The sequence below is a fragment of the Pholis gunnellus genome (genome assembly GCF_910591455.1).
Source record: "Pholis gunnellus genome assembly, chromosome: 7".
Classification (NCBI taxonomy): Eukaryota; Metazoa; Chordata; class Actinopteri; order Perciformes; family Pholidae; genus Pholis; species Pholis gunnellus.
In genome coordinates, this window is record NC_136533.1 from 1,935,267 (window position 1) to 1,957,372 (window position 22,106).

Genomic DNA, 22,106 nt, shown 5'->3' on the forward strand with positions numbered 1-22,106 from the left:
TTCAGTGCATAATGTGCATGGCATGGGAGAAGATACATTCATCACCAGGTTGACCACAGCTGGCCGCTTCACTCCTCTGTGTCGGAGCTGTCTGCTGCGTCGGTGTTGTGGGTCAGCATGTAGTTGTCGATGGAGGGGCAGTTGTGGATGGAGTAACGCAGACGCTCAGCGAGGATGGCCTGGCTCGTGTAAGGGGGCAGGCGAAACAGGAAGAAGCAGGTCTGTGCAGTAGGGAGGCCGTTGACGGGCTGTAGGACATGATAGGGGGAAAAAGTTTAGTAGTTTGTACTATTGATATGTTTGCCCTCGTCAACAGGCTCGTTATTTCCGTTAGCGATGACCTCACCCTATCAACCTTGATGATTTGGAACTTCTGCGTGATATCAGCTGGGTTGGAAGGCAACCTGGACCGGCCAGAGACAAAACGGAGGAAAAGCACTCGCTCCTCATTGGTGAACTCCTCCAGGCTACCTAATGTTCATCAGGCCTTATCCCGCCTTTCTGTCCTGCTGTAAAACTGTCACCTTACTCTCCTGATATCAAAGCCTTTTTGTACTACTGCACCTGACCTGCATATAGTTTGATTTATTTTAGGTACTGAAGTTGTAAAAGTTCCTTTTAAAAGAAAATGCCTTTTGTAAATAGTAATTACTGCAATTTAAATATTTTCCTTTATTGTTTTTATATTATGCATATAAGAACATGAAAGTGTATTTTATTACAGACGTATTGTTTTTACCTTGTTTTCATCGGTCAGTTTATGTATTGGATGCTTCTGGACTTCTGTGTGTTCAGTGAATTATGTGCAAATGCAGTAAAGAAAAGAATTTAATGATGAAACCCAATTGTGTTTTTTCAGTTTGTTCTACTGGGGTTAAAGTCGAAAAACAGTCAAAAAAGTCATTCAATCAGGAGAGACTTCATTAGAATTTCACAATAATTTATTACACATTGTACAAATGTGAATAGTGCAACGTCTTTGGCGATTGGACTCCATCCTGAAGGAAGACAATCGATGTTGATGAAGGGAGTTGCTGCGGAGTTATAAACAGCATAGTATAGGATGTCGAAAAAAGTCATGAAAAAGTCAGTGTACCATGTCGAAAAGTCATAACTTTACTGAAGTTACTTTATTTTTAAAGTTGCTTTTTTAGTTACTTTACTTTTAAAGTTACTTTTTTAGTTACTTTACTTTTTTAGTTACTTTTAAAGTTACTTTACTTTTAAAGTTACTTTTTTAGTTACTTTACTTTTTTAGTTACTTTTTTAGTTACTTTACTTTTTTAGTTACTTCTTTAGTTACTTTACTTTTAAAGTTACTTTTTTAGTTACTTTACTTTTAAAGTTACTTTTTTAGTTACTTTACTTTTTTAGTTACTTCTTTAGTTACTTTACTTTTAAAGTTACTTTTTTAGTTACTTTACTTTTAAAGTTACTTTTTTAGTTACTTTTTTAGTTACTTTACTTTTTAAGTTACTTTTTTTGTTACTTTACTTTTAAAGTTACTTTTTTAGTTATTTTACTTTTTTAGTTACTTTTAAAGTTACTTTACTTTTTTAGTTACTTTTTTAGTTACTTTACTTTTTTAGTTACTTCTTTAGTTACTTTACTTTTAAAGTTACTTTTTTAGTTACCTTACTTTTAAAGTTACTTTTTTAGTTACTTTACTTTTTTAGTTACTTTTTTAGTTACTTTACTTTTTTAGTTACTTTACTTTTTTAGTTACTTTTTTAGTTACTTTACTTTTTTAGTTACTTCTTTAGTTACTTTACTTTTAAAGTTACTTTTTTAGTTACTTTACTTTTTTAGTTACTTCTTTAGTTACTTTACTTTTAAAGTTACTTTTTTAGTTACTTTACTTTTAAAGTTACTTTTTTAGTTACTTTTTTAGTTACTTTACTTTTAAAGTTACTTTTTTAGTTACTTTACTTTTAAAGTTACTTTTTTAGTTACTTTACTTTTTTAGTTACTTTTAAAGTTACTTTACTTTTTTAGTTACTTTTTTAGTTACTTTACTTTTAAAGTTACTTTTTTAGTTACTTTACTTTTAAAGTTATTTTACTTTTAAAGTTACTTTTTTAGTTACTTTATTTCTATTTGAAAAACTCTTATTCCGTATCCCTGTAGTGTTGATTCAGAGTAAGCACTGCATTAATTACAACACCTTGCACATTTGGAAAACCAAAACTACACATATCTTTAATTTCAACCAACATATAAACAGTACAGTACACTACCTTACAGGTTTGGCGAATAGAAGTCTGTGTTCAGTGCATAATGTGCATGGCATGGGAGAAGATACATTCATCACCAGGTTGACCACAGCTGGCCGCTTCACTCCTCTGTGTCGGAGCTGTCTGCTGCGTCGGTGTTGTGGGTCAGCATGTAGTTGTCGATGGAGGGGCAGTTGTGGATGGAGTAACGCAGACGCTCAGCGAGGATGGCCTGGCTCGTGTAAGGGGGCAGGCGAAACAGGAAGAAGCAGGTCTGTGCAGTAGGGAGGCCGTTGACGGGCTGTAGGACATGATAGGGGGAAAAAGTTTAGTAGTTTGTACTATTGATATGTTTGCCCTCGTCAACAGGCTCGTTATTTCCGTTAGCGATGACCTCACCCTATCAACCTTGATGATTTGGAACTTCTGCGTGATATCAGCTGGGTTGGAAGGCAACCTGGACCGGCCAGAGACAAAACGGAGGAAAAGCACTCGCTCCTCATTGGTGAACTCCTCCAGGCTACCTAATGTTCATCAGGCCTTATCCCGCCTTTCTGTCCTGCTGTAAAACTGTCACCTTACTCTCCTGATATCAAAGCCTTTTTGTACTACTGCACCTGACCTGCATATAGTTTGATTTATTTTAGGTACTGAAGTTGTAAAAGTTCCTTTTAAAAGAAAATGCCTTTTGTAAATAGTAATTACTGCAATTTAAATATTTTCCTTTATTGTTTTTATATTATGCATATAAGAACATGAAAGTGTATTTTATTACAGACGTATTGTTTTTACCTTGTTTTCATCGGTCAGTTTATGTATTGGATGCTTCTGGACTTCTGTGTGTTCAGTGAATTATGTGCAAATGCAGTAAAGAAAAGAATTTAATGATGAAACCCAATTGTGTTTTTTCAGTTTGTTCTACTGGGGTTAAAGTCGAAAAACAGTCAAAAAAGTCATTCAATCAGGAGAGACTTCATTAGAATTTCACAATAATTTATTACACATTGTACAAATGTGAATAGTGCAACGTCTTTGGCGATTGGACTCCATCCTGAAGGAAGACAATCGATGTTGATGAAGGGAGTTGCTGCGGAGTTATAAACAGCATAGTATAGGATGTCGAAAAAAGTCATGAAAAAGTCAGTGTACCATGTCGAAAAGTCATAACTTTACTTAAGTTACTTTATTTTTGAAGTTGCTTTTTTAGTTACTTTACTTTTAAAGTTACTTTTTTAGTTACTTTACTTTTTTAGTTACTTTTAAAGTTACTTTACTTTTAAAGTTACTTTTTTAGTTACTTTACTTTTTTAGTTACTTTTTTAGTTACTTCTTTAGTTACTTTACTTTTAAAGTTACTTTTTTAGTTACTTTACTTTTAAAGTTACTTTTTTAGTTACTTTACTTTTTTAGTTACTTCTTTAGTTACTTTACTTTTAAAGTTACTTTTTTAGTTACTTTACTTTCAAAGTTACTTTTTTAGTTACTTTTTTAGTTACTTTACTTTTAAAGTTACTTTTTTAGTTACATTACTTTTAAAGTTACTTTTTTAGTTACTTTACTTTTTTAGTTACTTTTAAAGTTACTTTACTTTTTTAGTTACTTTACTTTTTTAGTTACTTCTTTAGTTACTTTACTTTTAAAGTTACTTTTTTAGTTACTTTACTTTTAAAGTTACTTTTTTAGTTACTTTACTTTTTTAGTTACTTTTTTAGTTACTTTACTTTTTTAGTTACTTTACTTTTTTAGTTACTTTTTTAGTTACTTTACTTTTTTAGTTACTTCTTTAGTTACTTTACTTTTTTAGTTACTTCTTTAGTTACTTTACTTTTAAAGTTACTTTTTTAGTTACTTTACTTTTTTAGTTACTTCTTTAGTTACTTTACTTTTAAAGTTACTTTTTTAGTTACTTTACTTTTAAAGTTACTTTTTTAGTTACTTTACTTTTAAAGTTACTTTTTTAGTTACTTTACTTTTAAAGTTACTTTTTTAGTTACTTTACTTTTTTAGTTACTTTTAAAGTTACTTTACTTTTAAAGTTACTTTTTTAGTTACTTTACTTTTTTAGTTACTTTTAAAGTTACTTTACTTTTAAAGTTACTTTTTTAGTTACTTTACTATTAAAGTTACTTTTTTAGTTACTTTTAAAGTCACTTTACTTTTTTAGTTACTTTTAAAGTTACTTTACTTTTAAAGTTACTTTTTTAGTTACTTTACTTTTTTAGTTATGTTGTGTGTCGTTATGTGACACACTGAATTGGATTTACACGATGTGGTCTATACTTGATATAGAGCAACATAATGCATGTTTGTGCGTGTTCTCTAGCGCCACATAGTGGATACAGGAACTGGTGAAATATTTGCACTACATAATTTCCAGTGTCACAGTCCAATCATTAAAAATAAGTCTAAATTGTGGGCTCGCTGTCTGATGGTCGCAGATATTTATGGCCGCTTCTGCCGGCATCCCGCCAGTACCCCCGACGTGCGGGAGGATGCGAGGGCCCGTACATCGCTGCTCGCAGCTTTAATTACATTTGCAATTACCATTTTTGTATCTAAGTCATAAAAGAAGAAATAATGTAACAGAATTAGTTTTATTCATGTAACATTTTTAGATAGCAAAATGTTCTATCAAAACAAGCTTTTACAAACAGATGAGTGGCATAGATGTCAACAAACATTCAGGACAAAAAATGGTTTCACCAGGCGGTAAATAAAACCAATACTTTGATCACTAACATGTTAGTGTTGCTCTCTTTTGCCCACAAAATGTGTAGTTTCATCTGAATTTACAAGTCTTTGTGTCATTCAGATCCAAACCTATAAATCTATCAAACACGCTGCCGTTTAAAACCTTCTGGAGGCCCACATATAAACTACATAAAGTATACATATATGAAGGTATTACTTTTAAAAATATATCTCAGGTACTTATAAAATCTCTCTCACTGGGTATTTGTTTAAAGAATTTAACAAACCGTTTACAAGGTGACCACATCCTCCACAAAAAATAAAATAAATATTGCTCAGGTGGAAGACAATAAATACTACAGTCTGGGAAACTTTAGGTTCCACAAATACAGAATTCACCTTTTGAAACAACTCATCAAAATGATCTTCTACCTCAGAGCTCGACATACGCCGACGGCCGCCGTTTCTGATCATGTTTCAGCTACAGAATCTAGATCATGAGTTAATGAACAGTATTCTAAAGATAACACACTTCTAGCGGTCAGATCAATTTTTGAAGAACTTTCTAAATAATGTTCAGATTGGAACCATCCAGGCCAGTGGCCTCCATGATGTAAAACAAGATAGGTTTACATTCAATTATAATTTTTAAAATACATTTTTGAATCAACTTCTCAGTACATTTGGCTAGCTTTCCATAGAATTATGATCAATTATGCACACAAGATAAACTTAACTCTATAATATTTAAGAGACAAGACAAGCTAACGTTAGCTTCACAGACTGACAAGACAAGCTAACGTTAGCTTCACAGACTGACAAGACTAACGTTAGCTTCACAGACTGACAAGACAAGCTTACGTTAGCTTCACAGACTGACAAGACAAGCTAACGTTAGCTTCACAGACTGACAAGACAAGCTAACGTTAGCTTCACAGACTGAAGACATTAACGTTAGCTTCACAGACTGAAGACATTAACGTTAGATTCACAGACTGACAAGACAAGCTAACGTTAGCTTCACAGACTGACAAGACTAACGTTAGCTTCACAGACTGAAGACATTAACATTAGCTTCACAGACTGACAAGACAAGCTAACGTAACTTTATTTCCATCACGGCTGAAGAAAGCCAGTTAGTAACTACGGTGAGGTTTTGTTGTTGAAGGTCTGTGCAGTATTGAGCTGGGTTCGTGTTGGATTTATAATTAATACAGAAATCAGAACTTGCGATCAGCAAATGGTTTTTATGTTGGATGTCAGAATTTACTATCAAGTCTCCAGGAATAGTTTACCAGGAAGAGTTTCTACAGTAGTTCGACCAGATTAATGAGACAATGTTTGTGCTTTTTAAAACAAACCGTTGGACCAGTCGAGCTTTTACACATCTTCACAGAAGAACCTTTCTCTGACAGTAGACAAACTCAGAATGTTAATATTAAACTCTGACACAGTAGACGAACTCAGAGTGTTAATATTAAACTGCAGATTAATGAATGTGATCTGAACTGCTGCCTTTTACACCTTCTGACCTAAAAACTTACAAATAGCTTTAAAACATCACAAAATTATTTTAACATTTAATTTGAACACAATAAAATATTACTTCTGGGGATAGAAACATTTGACCCTTTAGACTTTTTTTTCCCTTCAACCTTTCGACCGATCCAGTTTGGATAAAGTCGCTGATTGCATGTGTTTTTATTATTTTTATAAATGTTCTCTGGGGTTTGTTGAATATTAATCTTAGCGATTACTGATCTGCTCTCTCTGGAGGCTCGAGCGTTTACTCCTGCAGGGTGCTCTTGGACATGAAGTGAAGTCCTTCCTCCTTCAGGCAGGCCAGCGCCGGCCCGTAGATGTCCTTCGTCAACGGCACCACGAGCCCCTTCGTAATGATTTCACCTGCAGAAAGAAATAAAATGCATGCACAACTTCTTTTTTAATTTTTACTTAAATTCTTCAGACAGAAACAATCTTCCAGACGGACGTCAACTAACCATCGAGGACCATGCGGGCAGCAATGGCTGCTGGGTAACCCACAGTCTTGGCCATGGCGGAGAAGCCGCTGGGGTCGCCGTACACCGCCAGGCTGATGTGTTTGGTCTCCAGCTCGCCGGTCGGGTGCCGAAGCCCGACGTCGGTCCTCATGAGGATCATGTCTCGCTCGGACTTATCTAACCAAGGGATAAAAGCCAATAGTAGTCAATGTACTGGTTTATAATAATAATGACTTTATTCATACAGCACCTTTTAAAAACAGAGTTTACAAAGTGCAAACTAAGGTCAAAGTTAAACCATGATAAATAAATGATAACAAGTGCAATAGGAAAACAGAACAGGGAGCCGATGAAGAGAAGCCAGGATCGGGGGGTGATGTGATGTCGTCTGTTAAAACAGTGGCATTACATGTAGTACTTGTTTCTAAGTAATAAAATGTGCCTCACCGAAGGATAATTTAGCTTCCAGGTGTTTAGTCAGAGCGGCCAGAACGCTGTCGGCGTGAACCACCGAGTCTTCGCTCAGCATCCCAAACCTGAACACACAGAGACAAAAAAAAAGACTTTTTCCTCACAGTAGAATAACCTTCACAAAGCTGTTTCAAAGGGTTGAAAAAGAAAAAATGACTCCGCTTTAACACCCCGGCGGCGTTCGGAGCAGCAGCCCACACATCCTTGGCAAAGTCTAAAGAGATGAGCAGTTGCCTTTTGTCGCTGCGTTGCTGGTGAATTGAATAAATGAACAACAAGTCATTCAATTTGAACCTCGAGCTTCGTTTGGCTTTTTACTCTTTTTTTTTTTTTTTTTTAACTGCACGGATTGGAATGTTTCCAGCGGTTCACTTTTACCGTCGGAGGAATTCACGTTTCAATGCCACCGAGGGCCCTCGTTCCGCCCTCGGAAGGCGGAACAATGGCGGCACGGGGGCCTTGGTCTGAAGAGACCTTTTGGAAAAAAAGTTGGTTTAAACTGAAGAGCGTGCGCGCTACACCACTTCAAAAAAAAAAAAAAAGGAGGGGGAAGTGGAAAAGTGTGCAGAAGAGGAGCAGCAGCCTCGGCCTTGTTCTCAGCCCGCCATCGTTCCACAGCACCAACGCTAACTTTGAAGAGCAACAGACGTCAGCAGTCTGCCGCCGAAGAAGCACGGACAAGATGGACATCCAAAGAACTTATGCCGGATTTAGAACCACAGTGTTCCCTCTTACTTGACCAAATTATGAATTACTAATTCGAGTCTACCGTCCACCACCACGTGGAGAAGTATCAGGTACTTTTCAGAATACTTCTCACTTTTAAAGCTGGTTCATCTGTTTTCCTTTTTTTACTTCTTCCAAAAAGTTAGTAAAATATCACATGGGTCAAATAAGGTTTTTCAAACTGCCTCCTCGAGATCTATATTTCCGGTTGCCGACGAGCATAAAACACACCGGGGCTACGGCAAAGAATAACGATGATAATCTGTGACACAGTTTACCAGACGACCTGGAAACATCAAACCTCTCTTTTCCCTCTTTAAGCTCTGCCTTTGTATGACTCTGACTCTCCAGATGTTCCCAGGTGTTCCATGACTTTCCAGGAGATTTCATTGATGGTATTGAAGCTTAACATTTAGTTAGTAAGTACAGAGTTTTTTTTTTCTCCCTAAATAGTGTTTTCAGTCTCACCATCTCAGGGTGTCCATCACAAAGTCGTCCTTTCCGATGCGCTCGAACACGGCTTCTTCAAAGGCGTCGTGGGAAACAGAAGAGGACAATCCCATCAGGTTACAGAGGAGCGCTTTCTGTAGAGAGGAGAGGACGTATCACAGTTTCTCTCTTTACTGGAGCCCCTCCATACTTCTGAGAATATCACATTTAAAAACACGTTCATATATAAAATGTCTCCTAAAGCTCCTAGGTGGGTCTCCTAGCTCCTAGTCTGTCTCCTAGAGCTCCTCTAAAGCTCCAAGACATTCCTTTAGCTCCTAGACTGTCTTCTATCTTCTTTTTAGCTCCTAGACTGTCTCCTAGCTCCTAGCATGTCTCCCTAAGACCCACTTTAGCTCCTAGAATGTATCCTAAAGATCTCCTTCAGCTCCTAAACTGTTTCATAAAGCTCCTCTTTAGCTACTAGTCTGTCTCCTAGCTCCTCTCTAGCTCCTACACTGGGTCTTATCATCATCTCCTTAACTGTCTCCTACTCCTCTCTTTATACATGGAGATTAGACACTTTTAAAAATGGCTTAACGAGGCTCCGGGGCAACATTTTTCTTTTTTTTTTCCTATTTATCTTTGCATCTCGTTTCCAGATAAAAAAACATATTCAAGAGTGTTTTCAGAAACACAAGTGGCGGGATATAAAACAGCAAATCATGCTTTGATTGATGAACATGCAGCTCTGTGTTTCTCTTTCATCTCAAAGGGATCAAAGACGACAAACATTATTCTGCTGTAAACTCTCATCAGTGTGGGAGAGCCTTGGCTCACTGCAGCCTTGATGTTGACAAGCAGCTATTGACAGTAATAGACTCTTCAGCAAACCCACTTCCACAGACGCTTCAAGTGGAAGAGCTGCGAAACAGTTTTTCTGAACCTTAATGACAGACTGGAGAAAGAAGCCCACTCTGTACACAGAATGGAGAAGAAGAGGTTCTTACCCAGGAAACAGGGCATGAAGTAGGCTTCAGGATGGGACAGGGCTCGCTGTTGATCAGACCCAGTTTGACAAACCCACTCATGGCCTTTGTGAAGCCCTTTGGGACAAGCCAAGATTCACAATGAACACATTTACAGGGACACAGCATACTTCCACTTCACTACATTTGTCTGACGGCTTTAGTTACTATTTAAATGACAGTTTTTCATCCCCTTCCTGTCCAGTGAAAACCACGTATCTCCAGATGTGTTGATGGTGAAATGTTTGTGATAAACTGAAGGATGAAGTGTTCCTTTATGTGTTGATGTTGAATGTTTGTGATAAACTGAAGGATGAAGTGTTCCTTTATGTGTTGATGTTGAATGTTTGTGATAAACTGAAGGATGAAGTGTTCCTTTATGTGTTGATGTTGAATGTTTGTGATAAACTGAAGGATGAAGTGTTCCTTTATGTGTTGATGTTGAATGTTTGTGATAAACTGAAGGATGAAGTGTTCCCTTATGTGTTGATGTTGAATGTTTGTGATAAACTGAAGGATGAAGTGTTTCTTTATGTGTTGATGTTGAATGTTTGTGATAAACTGAAGGATGAAGTGTTCCCTTATGTGTTGATGTTGAATGTTTGTGATAAACTGAAGGATGAAGTGTTTCTTTATGTGTTGATGTTGAATGTTTGTGATAAACTGAAGGATGAAGTTCTTTTTAGAGATTCGTGGTTCTCACAGGACAGAGACGCTACAAACATATGATGATCTTATAGAATATGATACATTGACGTAGATTAAACTAACCAACAGGAAATAAAGAAGTTACAATGTAACATACACATTAATAATAATAATACAGAAACATCAGATGTAATAGTGGAACATTTTACTGCACATCAATACTTTAATATAAATATTTATTATAGATACAAATTGTAATACATATCCAAATCAACTTGGAGAGAAGCAGACCACAAGCTTACTAGTTTACATAATTAAATAAAGCTGAAAATTCTTATAATAAAATTATGCAAGTATTAGAAAGCCTATAGTTTAAGTGTGTGTGTGTGTGTGTGTGTGTGTGTGTGTGTGTGTGTGTGTGTGTGTGTGTGTGTGTGTGTGTGGTACCTTGAAGCGCAGTGTTCCTCTGATCAGTGTGTGTGCCGTCTGGATGCCGTAAGACTCGGCGTACTTGGTGCTGTCGCGGTTTGGAAATCCCTCCAGGTTGAAACCAGGAAAGAAATCCATCGCCATGCTGGACTCCATCAGGGCGCCGCCAGCCGGAATGCTCACCACCTGAACGACACACACATTCATTTGTGGAAAAGATTTACGGAACAAATATATTGTTGTCTGGTCCTTTGAGGCCTCCGTACCTGGTTGTCTTGGAGGAAGATGGCGGGGCTGATGGTGTTGAGGAGGACGCCGTACGGACTCCAGCTGAACTTGTAGCGAAGAGGATTGTCAGAACATTCAGGAGCAGGAAGACCGCCGCAGAACGAGCTGTAGGACTCCACCTGAAACACCGTCAATCAACGACTTCATTGTTATTAAAATGGTAAAAAAATAATAAAAATGACACGCTGGAACAGATTTTGGTGAAAACATTAATTGTCCTTTTTCTACAGTGGTTTAATGGCATCTGACTGAAGAATTAACGCCACACACACACACACACACACACACACACACACACACACACACACACACACACACACACACACACACAGAGAGAGAGCGCTGACTCACGGTGCAGCCGTCGGCTTTGGCCTTATCGATACACTCCATGGCCAGCATGTGATCGATACCCGGGTCCAGTCCCATCTCGTTCACTATGGTGATGCCGGCCTCCTGCGCACTGACACACACACAAAAACAATCTTTAGTATATCTCGATTAAAAGCCACAGTAAAATACTTTATCATCACCTGATTAAACCAGTTTACAGCGTCATTTTCTGTCGTGTTCTGTCACTTTAATTGTGAGTTAGTTTTAAGCCAATTCTGCCGCATCAAAGAGTAACATTTAATATTGTACAAAATATGTATTTAATATTCCTTGTATATTTAAAGATGTCATACACACACACGATTAAAGAAACGCATTGTTTCTGACTGATTAGATTCAAGTACATTGTTAAAGCACATCACCTGCTCTGCAGCTCCTTCATGGCGGGACTCAGGTAGCTGGCTGTCACCATGTTCACCTTCCTCTTGATGCAGTGTTTGGCGATGAGCGGGTGGAGAGTGTACGGCAGCATGCTGAGGAGCAGAGGGAGGTCAGGACAGATGGAGTCTCTGGTTTCCAATTGGTAAAAGTTGTGGATGGTATCTGGTACTTATACTTTAATACGGACAGATACAATATGATTCGACCAACTGAAGACAGTTATCCAATGTTCATAGCAGATGCTAATTTGAAACGTATACTACGTACAGTACTGTACAGTAGAGCTGGGCGGTATGACCAGAAATGTGTATCACGGTATTTTTTAAGATTCTGCCGGTTTTCACGGTATTTTTTTTTTCTTCCTTGACTGTGTTTTTATATAGGTTTATAGTGGCTTATTCTACTGTCAGAAGTACATAGAATATAAAAAGCGATGTCTGACCCTTTGGCTTCACCGTTTCACTCGCGCTAACGTTACCGGTTGACGACCGTCATCACACGCGTACATTATGAACAGAGCGGCGTACACTACAGCGTAAACTATGTACAGTACACTGTACACTACAGCATACAATACGTACACTACACCATACGCTATGTACACAACACTGTGTGTGTGACAACATATTCCGTTGTCCAGCGTGACTGCGGTCCTTGCTGTACCTGATAACCAAGTCATGATCTTTGACCAGAGAGTCCAGGTGTCCTTCCTGGCTGCCGACGTCCAGCATGATGGGGATGGTGTTGGGATATTTGGCCGCCAGCTCCTCCGCCTGCCTCAGCAGCACCGACGCTGAGAGAAGGAAAGTCATGTCAGCTTATTCTGAAAACGTTTCTTCTGGGATTAACCAGACGATTGACTACAGACTGTGATGCGTCTCCATTTTGCAGTGTTGAAGAGCATATTTACTTAAGAATTTCCATTTTATGCCACTTTATGCTTCTACTGCACCACAATTCAGAGAGAAACATACTTTGGCAGATAATACAAAATGTTAATCAACCATTAAATTAAGAAGCACTACGATGGATAAAGATAAGAATCTATTGATCCCAATGGTTCCCCAGCAGTACATTTAGTACGAATAAAACCACCTCGCTGCAAAATGAAAGTGATGAACACATGAATGCATCAATTATCATAATTCATAGAAATAATTCATCCTTCAGTTTATCACAAACATTCATCAACACACCTGGACAGGAAGGGGATAAAAAAAAACATCTGAAAAGAAACTAAAGCGTTCAGACAATATGTACCTCTGAGATGTAGTACAGTATAAAGTACAACATGTACCTCTGAGGTGTAGTACAGTATAAAGTACAATATGTACCTCTGAGGTGTAGTACAGTATAAAGTACAATATGTACCTCTGAGGTGTAGTACAGTATAAAGTACAATATGTACCTCTGAGGTGTAGTACAGTATAAAGTACAATATGTACCTCTGAGGTGTAGTACAGTAAAAAGTACAATATGTACCTCTGAGATGTAGTACAGTATAAAGTACAATATGTACCTCTGAGATGTAGTACAGTATAAAGTACAATATGTACCTCTGAGATGTAGTACAGTATAAAGTACAATATGTACCTCTGAGATGTAGTACAGTATAAAGTACAATATGTACCTCTGAGATGTAGTACAGTATAAAGTACAATATGTACCTCTGAGATGTAGTACAGTATAAAGTACAACATGTATGTAGCGCACTGGAATATGTAATTTCATATTTCTTGCTAATTTAATATCACGGTGTTTATGTAAAATCATTTGCTTTAAATATGTGTTTAAGTTCATTCATATTTGTATTACTTCAGTAGTTATGCTTGCCAACTGTAAAGGGAAGAAAGTTGTTGTACTGACCCTTTAGAAGAAAGCGCTGTCGCTTTAAGAGAGTTGTTAGAGAACGTGATGTATGTGCTTGTGCTTAACCGAACCGTGGGGTTTGTAAATAAAAGACAGATTGAACGTGGACTACAAAAAGGCTACGATGAAGGTGAAATTGGTAGAAGCAGTAATCCAGTCTATTGTACCTGAAGTCAGATTGAAGAGCTACTTGGAGAGCAGACAAAAACTATCAATGAACTCTTTAAGACAAGTCCTTAGGACTCATTTCGTTGAGAAAGATGCCACAGAACTTTATCATTCACTGACCCGTGCTGTCCAAGAGCCAAAAGAAACCCCTGTGCAGTTTCTAATCCGCACTATGGACCTCAGACAGAAAGTTCTATTTGCATCAGAAAGAGCCAAGGTAGGGCTGAAGTATAATCCAGAACTCATACAGACCCAGTTCTTGCAAACATTGGTGACAGGGTTACAAGATGATGCTGTACGTACCGATATCAAGCCTTACCCGCAGGATCCATCTGTACAGGACGAAGTGTTACTCGAGAAAATGAGTGTGGAACTGGAGAGGAGAAATAAACTCTTATCTGTCTCCAAACCAAAAGGAGTGAAAGTGGCCATGGTTCAAGAAGAGGAGAACAGTGAAGTTGAGCAGGTTAGTGGTGCGAAGAACAATAAAAGCCACACAGCTAAGCCTAATCCTATACTTGAGAAGCTTGATGCTGGTAATAAAGTGATCTGTGAAGCGCTCCAGAACCTCACTGCACATGTGGCTAGTCTCAACCAAGCAAAGAGAAATAAAGAAGACGACAAACCAGCTAAAGCTAAGCACAACAACTCTGGTAATGTGACACGAAACCCGAGAAAGTGTTCCGAGTGTGAAAAATCCAACCCAGACAGCCGATGTACACACTGTTACAAGTGTGGCAGCAGTGAACATTGGGCTATTGGCTGTCGAAAGAGCAAAGATACCACCGCCAGCACATGCAAAATAGATGTGGCCGATGTTAAGTTGAACAAAAATTGGAAAATGACACACTTACCGGATGCTGAGATTCGACCAGTGCAAGAGCTCTTTGATGAGGGTATATCGGATCTCTCCGCTACAAATGGGACAACAATACCTTATGAGGGATGGATAGGAGTGAAGTTCAGCCTACCAGAAAATAAGGACAGTGAACTACTAGTGCCGCTATTGGTGACCACTAACCCACTTGCAGAACCAATAATAGGGTTCAATGTGATTGAAGAGTTAGCACAGACCAACTTGTCTACTAACGGAACAGTAGCAAGCAAATTTGTGCACAGTCTTGGATCAGCCCTCGATGTCGGACACAAAAAGGCAAGAGCAGTATATTCGGATCTGAAAAAGCAGAACACCATCTCAGAGAGTCAGATTGCAAGGCTCGGAAGACAGGATGTTATCATCCCAAAGCACGAGATGGTAAAGGTGGTCTGTGGGAAACTCAACAAGAGCATATTGAGGGAGCAGCATGCAATACTGGAACCAAATGAAGACACCCCATGGCCTGCTGGACTGGATATAAAGCAACAGTTGGTACAGTTACCCAGTGAAGATAAAGCCACCATTTTGGTTGTGATTGAAAACAACACAGATGATGACATCAGACTACAAAACAGAACTGTACTTGGCTGGTTATATGCTGTAGATACTGTAAAAGGAAGTTAAGGAAAAAGCCACATCTGAAACGCAAAATGAAAATGCAGATTTGAGCAAAAATGAACAAGTGAGACCATGTCAGGAAACAACAGTCGGAAGTTGTAATGAAAGTAAACCAGAAAAGCAACTCTGGGATCCACCTGCCGATCTCTCCCACCCAACATCAGAGCAGCAACACCAAGTGAGACAGATGCTTAGGGAAGAGAGTGACGTTTTCGCGAGGGATGATTGGGACACTGGATGTATTCCTGATCTGCAGATGAAAATACGCTTGAAGGACGACATCCCAGTGACAAAGAAATACAATTCCATCCCACGTCGCCTGTATGAGGAAGTGAAGAAACACATACAAGACCTCCTCAGCAGAGGATGGATCCAGAAGTCACCCTCCCCCACTGGGTGTCAAGATTTAGCAGATTTCCGCTTCACTCTGAAATACGGACCAGGAACTGTCGACCGCGGTGCAGACTTCTTATCCCGTCAACCGGCAGAAATGGACCAGATGATAAAAGAATGCACAGAGCAGTGTAAACCAGATGACATCGCAGCAGTTGGAGAAGGACACTGATTGGATCTCAGCCATCACATGTAATGTGTGCCTCCTGAGAGAGTGGCCTCGTCTTCACTTGGATAAGGATGGAATCCAGCGACGAAAGACAAACTCCAGAATCCAGCTTGTGGTTCCTGAAAAGCTCAAATCACTGATCTATCAGCAACTACATGAGGAAATGGGACATTTAGGAGCTCACAGGATGATATCTTTAGCCAGAGAGAGATCCTTTTGGCCAAAAATGAGAGAGGAAATTGAACATTATGTGACAAAAGTGTGCCAGTGCTTGAAGCAGAAAAAGCCAAACAGAAAAACAAGAACACCTCTGCAGAACATAACGACATCAGCACCTTTTGAAACCAGAACACCAAGCGTACGAAAAGGATGCAGTGTCTTCAGAGGACGACCATGAACCTGAGAGAGCCAGACGTTCTACAAGGACACGCCAACCAAGGTGTATCCTTATGTATAGTGAATTAGGGAAACCTAGTGTTACACACTTGAGAAAGTAGAGAATTGGACATAAAGTGTTTGAGTTCATAGTCAGAAACACAGCTAACGTGAATTTGAGTATTTATATTTGTTTGAATATTTGTTAAGTAATACAGTTGCAGTGATTCATTAGTCATTATTCAGAAATTCATTTCTTGAAATTGAAAGAAAAAGCACAAGTTTATTTGCAGAGAAAGTGGTGTTACAATGTAACAAGGTGACACAAAAAGGTATTCTGTGAATAATAGTGCTACACCTTAAAGCATGTATAATGTTAATGTACATTAAGTATGTTGGAATGGTAGATATTGCCATATGTGACTTAATGGACTTGGGAGGCCTACCAATGTACAAAGATTAAGACGATCCAACCAGACAGGAAAATAAATAGTTGCCTATCTATCCTGTAGTCATGCTGTGGTAGTCATCAGATGTGTAGCTATTTGTATAATGTAACTGTACACTAGTCAGTACTCATTTCACGATGTTCTAATGTGTTATCTTGATGTTAAACTAATGGTGATACCACCCAAAGAAAAATGTGTTGCCAACATTTTATTATTTTTAGTGGGGGAGGGTGTAGCGCACTGGAATATGTAATTTCATATTTCTTGCTAATTTAATATCACGGTGTCTATGTAAAATCATTTGCTTTAAATATGTGTTTAAGTTCATTCATATTTGTATTACTTCAGTAGTTATGCTTGCCAACTGTAAAAGGGAAGAAAGTTGTTGTACTGACCCTTTAGAAGAAAGCGCTGTCGCTTTAAGAGAGTTGTTAGAGAACGTGATGTATGTGCTTGTGCTTAACCGTGGGGTTTGTAAATAAAAGTCGCTAAACGAAGATGGACGTGTTGTTGGACAGTTCATTTTAAGGGTGCAACATGTACCTCTGAGGTGTAGTACAGTATAAAGTACAATATGTACCTCTGAGGTGTAGTACAGTATAAAGTACAATATGTACCTCTGAGGTGTAGTACAGTATAAAGTACAACATGTACCTCTGAGGTGTAGTACAGTATAAAGTACAACATGTACCTCTGAGGTGTAGTACAGTATAAAGTACAACATGTACCTCTGAGGTGTAGTACAGTATAAAGTACAATATGTACCTCTGAGGTGTAGTACAGTATAAAGTACAACAAGTACCTCTGAGGTGTAGTACAGTATAAAGTACAACATGTACCTCTGAGGTGTAGCGGAGTTTAAGTAGCAGGAAATAGAAATACTCAACTAAAGTGCAGGTACCTTGAATTTGTACTTTAGTACAGTACTTGAGTTATTGTACTTACTTTCACACAACGGACCCAAACTAAAAGATGTCATTTCAACGATCATGTGACTGAAGTTACACATGAGCCAGAGTTAGAGACACAGAACGGACCTTTGAACTAACGTCATGTTGTTACATATTTAAACTCTTACGTCACTTTGTAAGTCTTCTCAGTGATTCAGGCAAACTCACCCACGGTGACCTGGGTCTTCTCATCGCGGGTCAAATACTCCACGATGGGTTCGGAGACGTATCCTGAGCCCAGCAGCAGAACGCGCTTCATGCCGGTCTTCTTCATGATCTGAGCCTTCTCTCTGCAGAACACGAGACAACACCGACTTAGACACGCTGCAGAAGAGCTTAATCAATAACTACAAGCTGTTAAACTTTAAGCTACACAGAGCTCCAAAACGTGGATAAACAACATGAGCTTTCAAAACTATGGAAACACCACAAAGAAAATCTGGATTTTAATTGAATAAATAAAATTTAATTATTTCTTCAACTTTTGTTTCCAACACTGAGGAGATGTTATCAACATGTGTTCCTCAATGATTGGACGGTAACTCGTCACATGTGTTGAAGTCTTTCTGGCTGAGCAGAAGTAAATAAAGCATCCGCTCAACTTTCACCCATTAAAAGGCGTGTTCACACCAAACGCGACGAGATTACAGACGCGATGAACGCGAATTTGCGATGGGGCGGCGCGATTGACGCGTCTAAACGCAGAAGTTGAAATAATTGAACTTCTGCGAAAAAATCGCGTGACGCTCCAGCGCGATAGCCTATCAGCGTTGAGTTGCTCCCCATGTCATCAGTGAAGTCCTGCTGTTGTTGAATCATGAAATAAATGCTGTAGCTGTCTGTGTTCACCCAGAGCTCTATGAGACCAAACTATGTGTATACATGTGTGTGTGTAAACCATATGGTAAACATTGAAATAGACGCTGCCGTATTTACGTCTATATGACGTTATCGTGAGTGTTGATGGAGCTGCTACAATGTTAGCATAGCCTAGCACCGATCGATCCGAGCTCCATTCAGAAAACAAGTACAAATCGGCATCATTACGTAGTCATTTCGGAGTCCCTTTTTATCGGTTTATTGCCGTTAAATCACAGCCAAGTCAGTTTATTGTGTGTTCATACAGCTGTAGTAAACAGCCGACGTGTGGCTCGCTAGACACAGTGAGCTCGATGAAATCCACGGAGCTCCTCCGGACTATGTTATGAACCAGACATGACAGCGTTTAGTTCCCCGTGATATCTGGGACTTCCACAACAAGTACTGAGCAGAAATAGAGGTTATTTTTCGACGGTTGATGGCGGACAGTTGAACGGCTTTTAGGCCGATAAGCCACGCCCCCTCTCTGGCGCCCCCAGCGCGAGTCACGTGAATAAACACAAATAGTCTCCGGAGAGACCGGCGGCGCGAATGACGCGATCGCGTTTGGTAAGAACACACCTTTACATGTTGTGTTTAAAGACAGAGAAGCCACCACAGCTGCTTCCTTTGATCTGCCGTGTTCAATTCAAACAACTAAAACATCCGCTTGCTATTTCACTAAAAGTAAAACTTTGAACTATAAAGAAAACGTTTTGTTTCATTTGAGTGAAGTTACTTCGTGGACAAAAATGGTGTGCTGCATATTACCTCAGTCGAAAAAGCAAAAATATACCTCGTTTGTGTGTTTATCTATAAATATATATACACACATATACTGTATATAAAATATATATATATATATATATAAATAAATAAAAGCTGGTACAGTAAAGAATACCTAACAAACAATTAAGTTGAACTAAAATAAAGAAATTGGTTTTGGTCAGAAATAAAATTAAAAGAATTATAAAAACATTTGTTTTTAATATTGTTTAAATATTGCATTCCTTTAGTTCATTTTTATATCTTTAGAAGTTCTTTGAAAGAATCGGTGATGTAACAGGGTTGATTTTACCTTAACTGTTGCTTTATTAAACTTCCTACATAAGTTTATTAATATATAAACGTTCCTGCGTAGATCTCAGATCGATGGTTAACGTCATCGTTGTGCACAAAGTCAAAGTGTCAGAGAAGCGTTTCTCATCGAACAGAAATCAAAACAGTATCGTAGTGATGAGGAGGTTGTGATAAAAAAAATTATAATAATTACGTAACAAATTAAAACAGAATTAACATGCGTTGTGTATGTGTGTTATGAATTCACATGTGAAGTTTCATCAACAGTAAATATTAAGATTACAATTCTATTAAAAAATCTTAATAATAGTTCATATATAATTAAAAGTCAACAGTAAAAATAATGACATCTGATTGTATTGATATACTGGTATTACATTATTTATTTTAATATTTAGCAGGGGAAAATTAGTAACCTTAAAATACTAAAATATGAATTATTATAATAATAATAAATTGGGTTTATTGAATTAAATGTTACAATTACTACTGTTTTTGTTTTTTTACATTTTTTCTCATGAACCAGCCAAACTTTACAAATACATATTTAATGTTTTCTGCCCGTATTTCCACTTCTTCAGCTCCAATGTTTCCAGTTTAGAGTTGAAGTCATAGTACGTAACCACAGTGGGAATGAAGGCCGAGCGAGTCCACTGAAGCTCTCTTAATTAAACCGAGAGGCCTTCTTACAAACAACTTCATTTAAAGTCTGTGATTCTGCATGCTGGATTATCTCAACACCAGAACAACAATAACACCATAATGGAGGCATCACCCAGAGTGACCTGTGGCATTAATATCCCACCGCCAACCGCCTCAGCCCCCCCCCCCCCCCCCCCCTCAACAGGAGTCAGACCCCTGGACTCGTTAGCTTTGGTCTAATTGGACGCGACACATGCACGGGTCGCAGCGTGGACTGGCTTGAGGTCTGACCGGCGGTCCGCCCGGCGCCGAGCCTCGTCCTCTTAATTAAAAATAAAAGAAAGAAAAGAGAGACGTTCCCTCAGGAGGATTTCTCCCTCAGTTTACATATCTTAAGGAGCCAAACTCAATCAAAAGGATTAAGATTTGGGTGGCATGGCTTGTCTGGAAAAATGATACTTAAGATCAATTAGGAAGAAAACTCATCAAGTCTTAGAGGTGACCTAAATATGAGCGAGCCGAACTCCTCTTTGTGCAAAAAAAAAAAGCACTGGAGTCTCAAGAACCTGAATGTTAATAATCTCAAGAAACAAACATTATTAAGGGTTATCAGATTAGATATGACGAGCTCATTAAAATGTTGTTTGAACAGCAACATTGACTGAAGCTGCAGATAAGCAGCGAGGTAAAAGACGCCAAATGTGTAATCAATTGAGAAATTAATCAAAGAGATTAAAAAAAAAAGATGAAAAATTAAAAAGGAACAGAATGCCGATGAGGATTTCAAGAAAACAACAAACATGCAGATGAATCACTTGTTTTCCGTCTTATAAAAAGTCAGAAGAGAAGATCATCTCTGAGGACCAGGACAACTTTAGCCTAGCTTAGCACAAACACTGGAAACTGGGGGAATCTGCTAGCATAGCTCCATCAAAAGTAAAGATAAGAAATGAGTGGCACCAACAAGAATAACAGGCAATTCATTTGTTTTCTCATTGATTTCCCAACCCTAAAAAAAAACGCTAGCTCTGGTTGCTAATGAGTTATAAAATGTGCTATCTAGAAAGCTAACGAAGCTAAAGAAACAACATGCAGCCATGCTAGCGGCTCTGTGAGGTTGTGTTTAAGCACGTTAGGTAGATGCTAACATGCTAACAATGACTGTTAATATGCTGGTGGTTAACAGGTCATTTTCACTATCTTAATATAGCATCATAGCATGCTAACATTAGCAACTTAGCACTAAGCACAGAGTGGAGCTGAGGCTGATGTCACGGTACAAGACAGCTTCGGAATTGTTCTCTTTTACTTGAGAGAAGCTAACAGTTTCCACCCACTTCCAGTCTTTGTGCTAAGCTAAGCTAAAAACGTCTCTGAAAATTGCATGCTTAAACATGATAGACTGATGCGACAGATGGGGGGGGTGATGTTTTGTGTTTGTTTGAAGTGAGAAGAAAAGATGTTTCTACCCCTCCATACCCAGGGGTCCGGCGTCTGACGTTGGCTAGCCACAGCAGCTTATTAGCACGCTAGCCATGCAAGGTGTTAATGCAGAGGCCGGTTGGCAGAGCAGACACCAGAAGGCAACACTGTGCAGGAACAACCACACGGTGACCACAAGGTGAGGTAAAGAGGGAAAACAGGAGGCTACAAAGCACAACGTAGCTGCTAGGAAGCTGCTTTAAGGTTTAAACACGACAGTTTAGAAAGTTAGCACAGGTGAGCTACATTAGAACATGAGAAACAAGATTTTACACATTTCATCCATAGATTAGTTGCATTAACAGGCGCGTGCAAAAGTAGTGTTTTTACATTTGTTTTTTAAGAATTCAAATAAAAAACACGGTGGATTACAGAATGATCCCTAAACACACACAAACACAATCCTTAACATTCCACAAAAACTTGAATAAAAAAACATAACGCACCAAATACAGCATTTAAAAAGGGAAAATTTTCCACAT

At 38.5% G+C, this 22,106-nt stretch overlaps 1 protein-coding gene across 3 annotated transcripts in view; it reads right to left on the reverse strand.

Annotated features, from left to right (window-relative positions):
* Nucleotides 1-4,793: 4,793 nt before the first annotated feature.
* The window catches only part of aass (aminoadipate-semialdehyde synthase), a 32,137-nt gene continuing 14,824 nt past the window's right edge, over nucleotides 4,794-22,106 (reverse strand). For 2 of the 3 annotated variants that reach the window (XM_079162767.1, XM_079162768.1), the window contains exons 14-25: nucleotides 17,731-17,852; nucleotides 14,586-14,645; nucleotides 12,358-12,487; nucleotides 11,676-11,786; nucleotides 11,275-11,383; nucleotides 10,902-11,042; nucleotides 10,654-10,821; nucleotides 9,541-9,636; nucleotides 8,570-8,685; nucleotides 7,352-7,440; nucleotides 6,905-7,081; nucleotides 4,794-6,809 (exon numbers count right to left, since the gene is read on the reverse strand). In XM_079162767.1, coding sequence (XP_079018893.1) covers nucleotides 6,691-6,809; nucleotides 6,905-7,081; nucleotides 7,352-7,440; nucleotides 8,570-8,685; nucleotides 9,541-9,636; nucleotides 10,654-10,821; nucleotides 10,902-11,042; nucleotides 11,275-11,383; nucleotides 11,676-11,786; nucleotides 12,358-12,487; nucleotides 14,586-14,645; nucleotides 17,731-17,852 — 1,438 coding nt within the window. In that variant the 3' untranslated portion in view covers nucleotides 4,794-6,690. The remainder of the gene's footprint in view (nucleotides 6,810-6,904; nucleotides 7,082-7,351; nucleotides 7,441-8,569; nucleotides 8,686-9,540; nucleotides 9,637-10,653; nucleotides 10,822-10,901; nucleotides 11,043-11,274; nucleotides 11,384-11,675; nucleotides 11,787-12,357; nucleotides 12,488-14,585; nucleotides 14,646-17,730; nucleotides 17,853-22,106) is intronic. The other variant, XM_079162769.1, reaches the window with a different exon arrangement.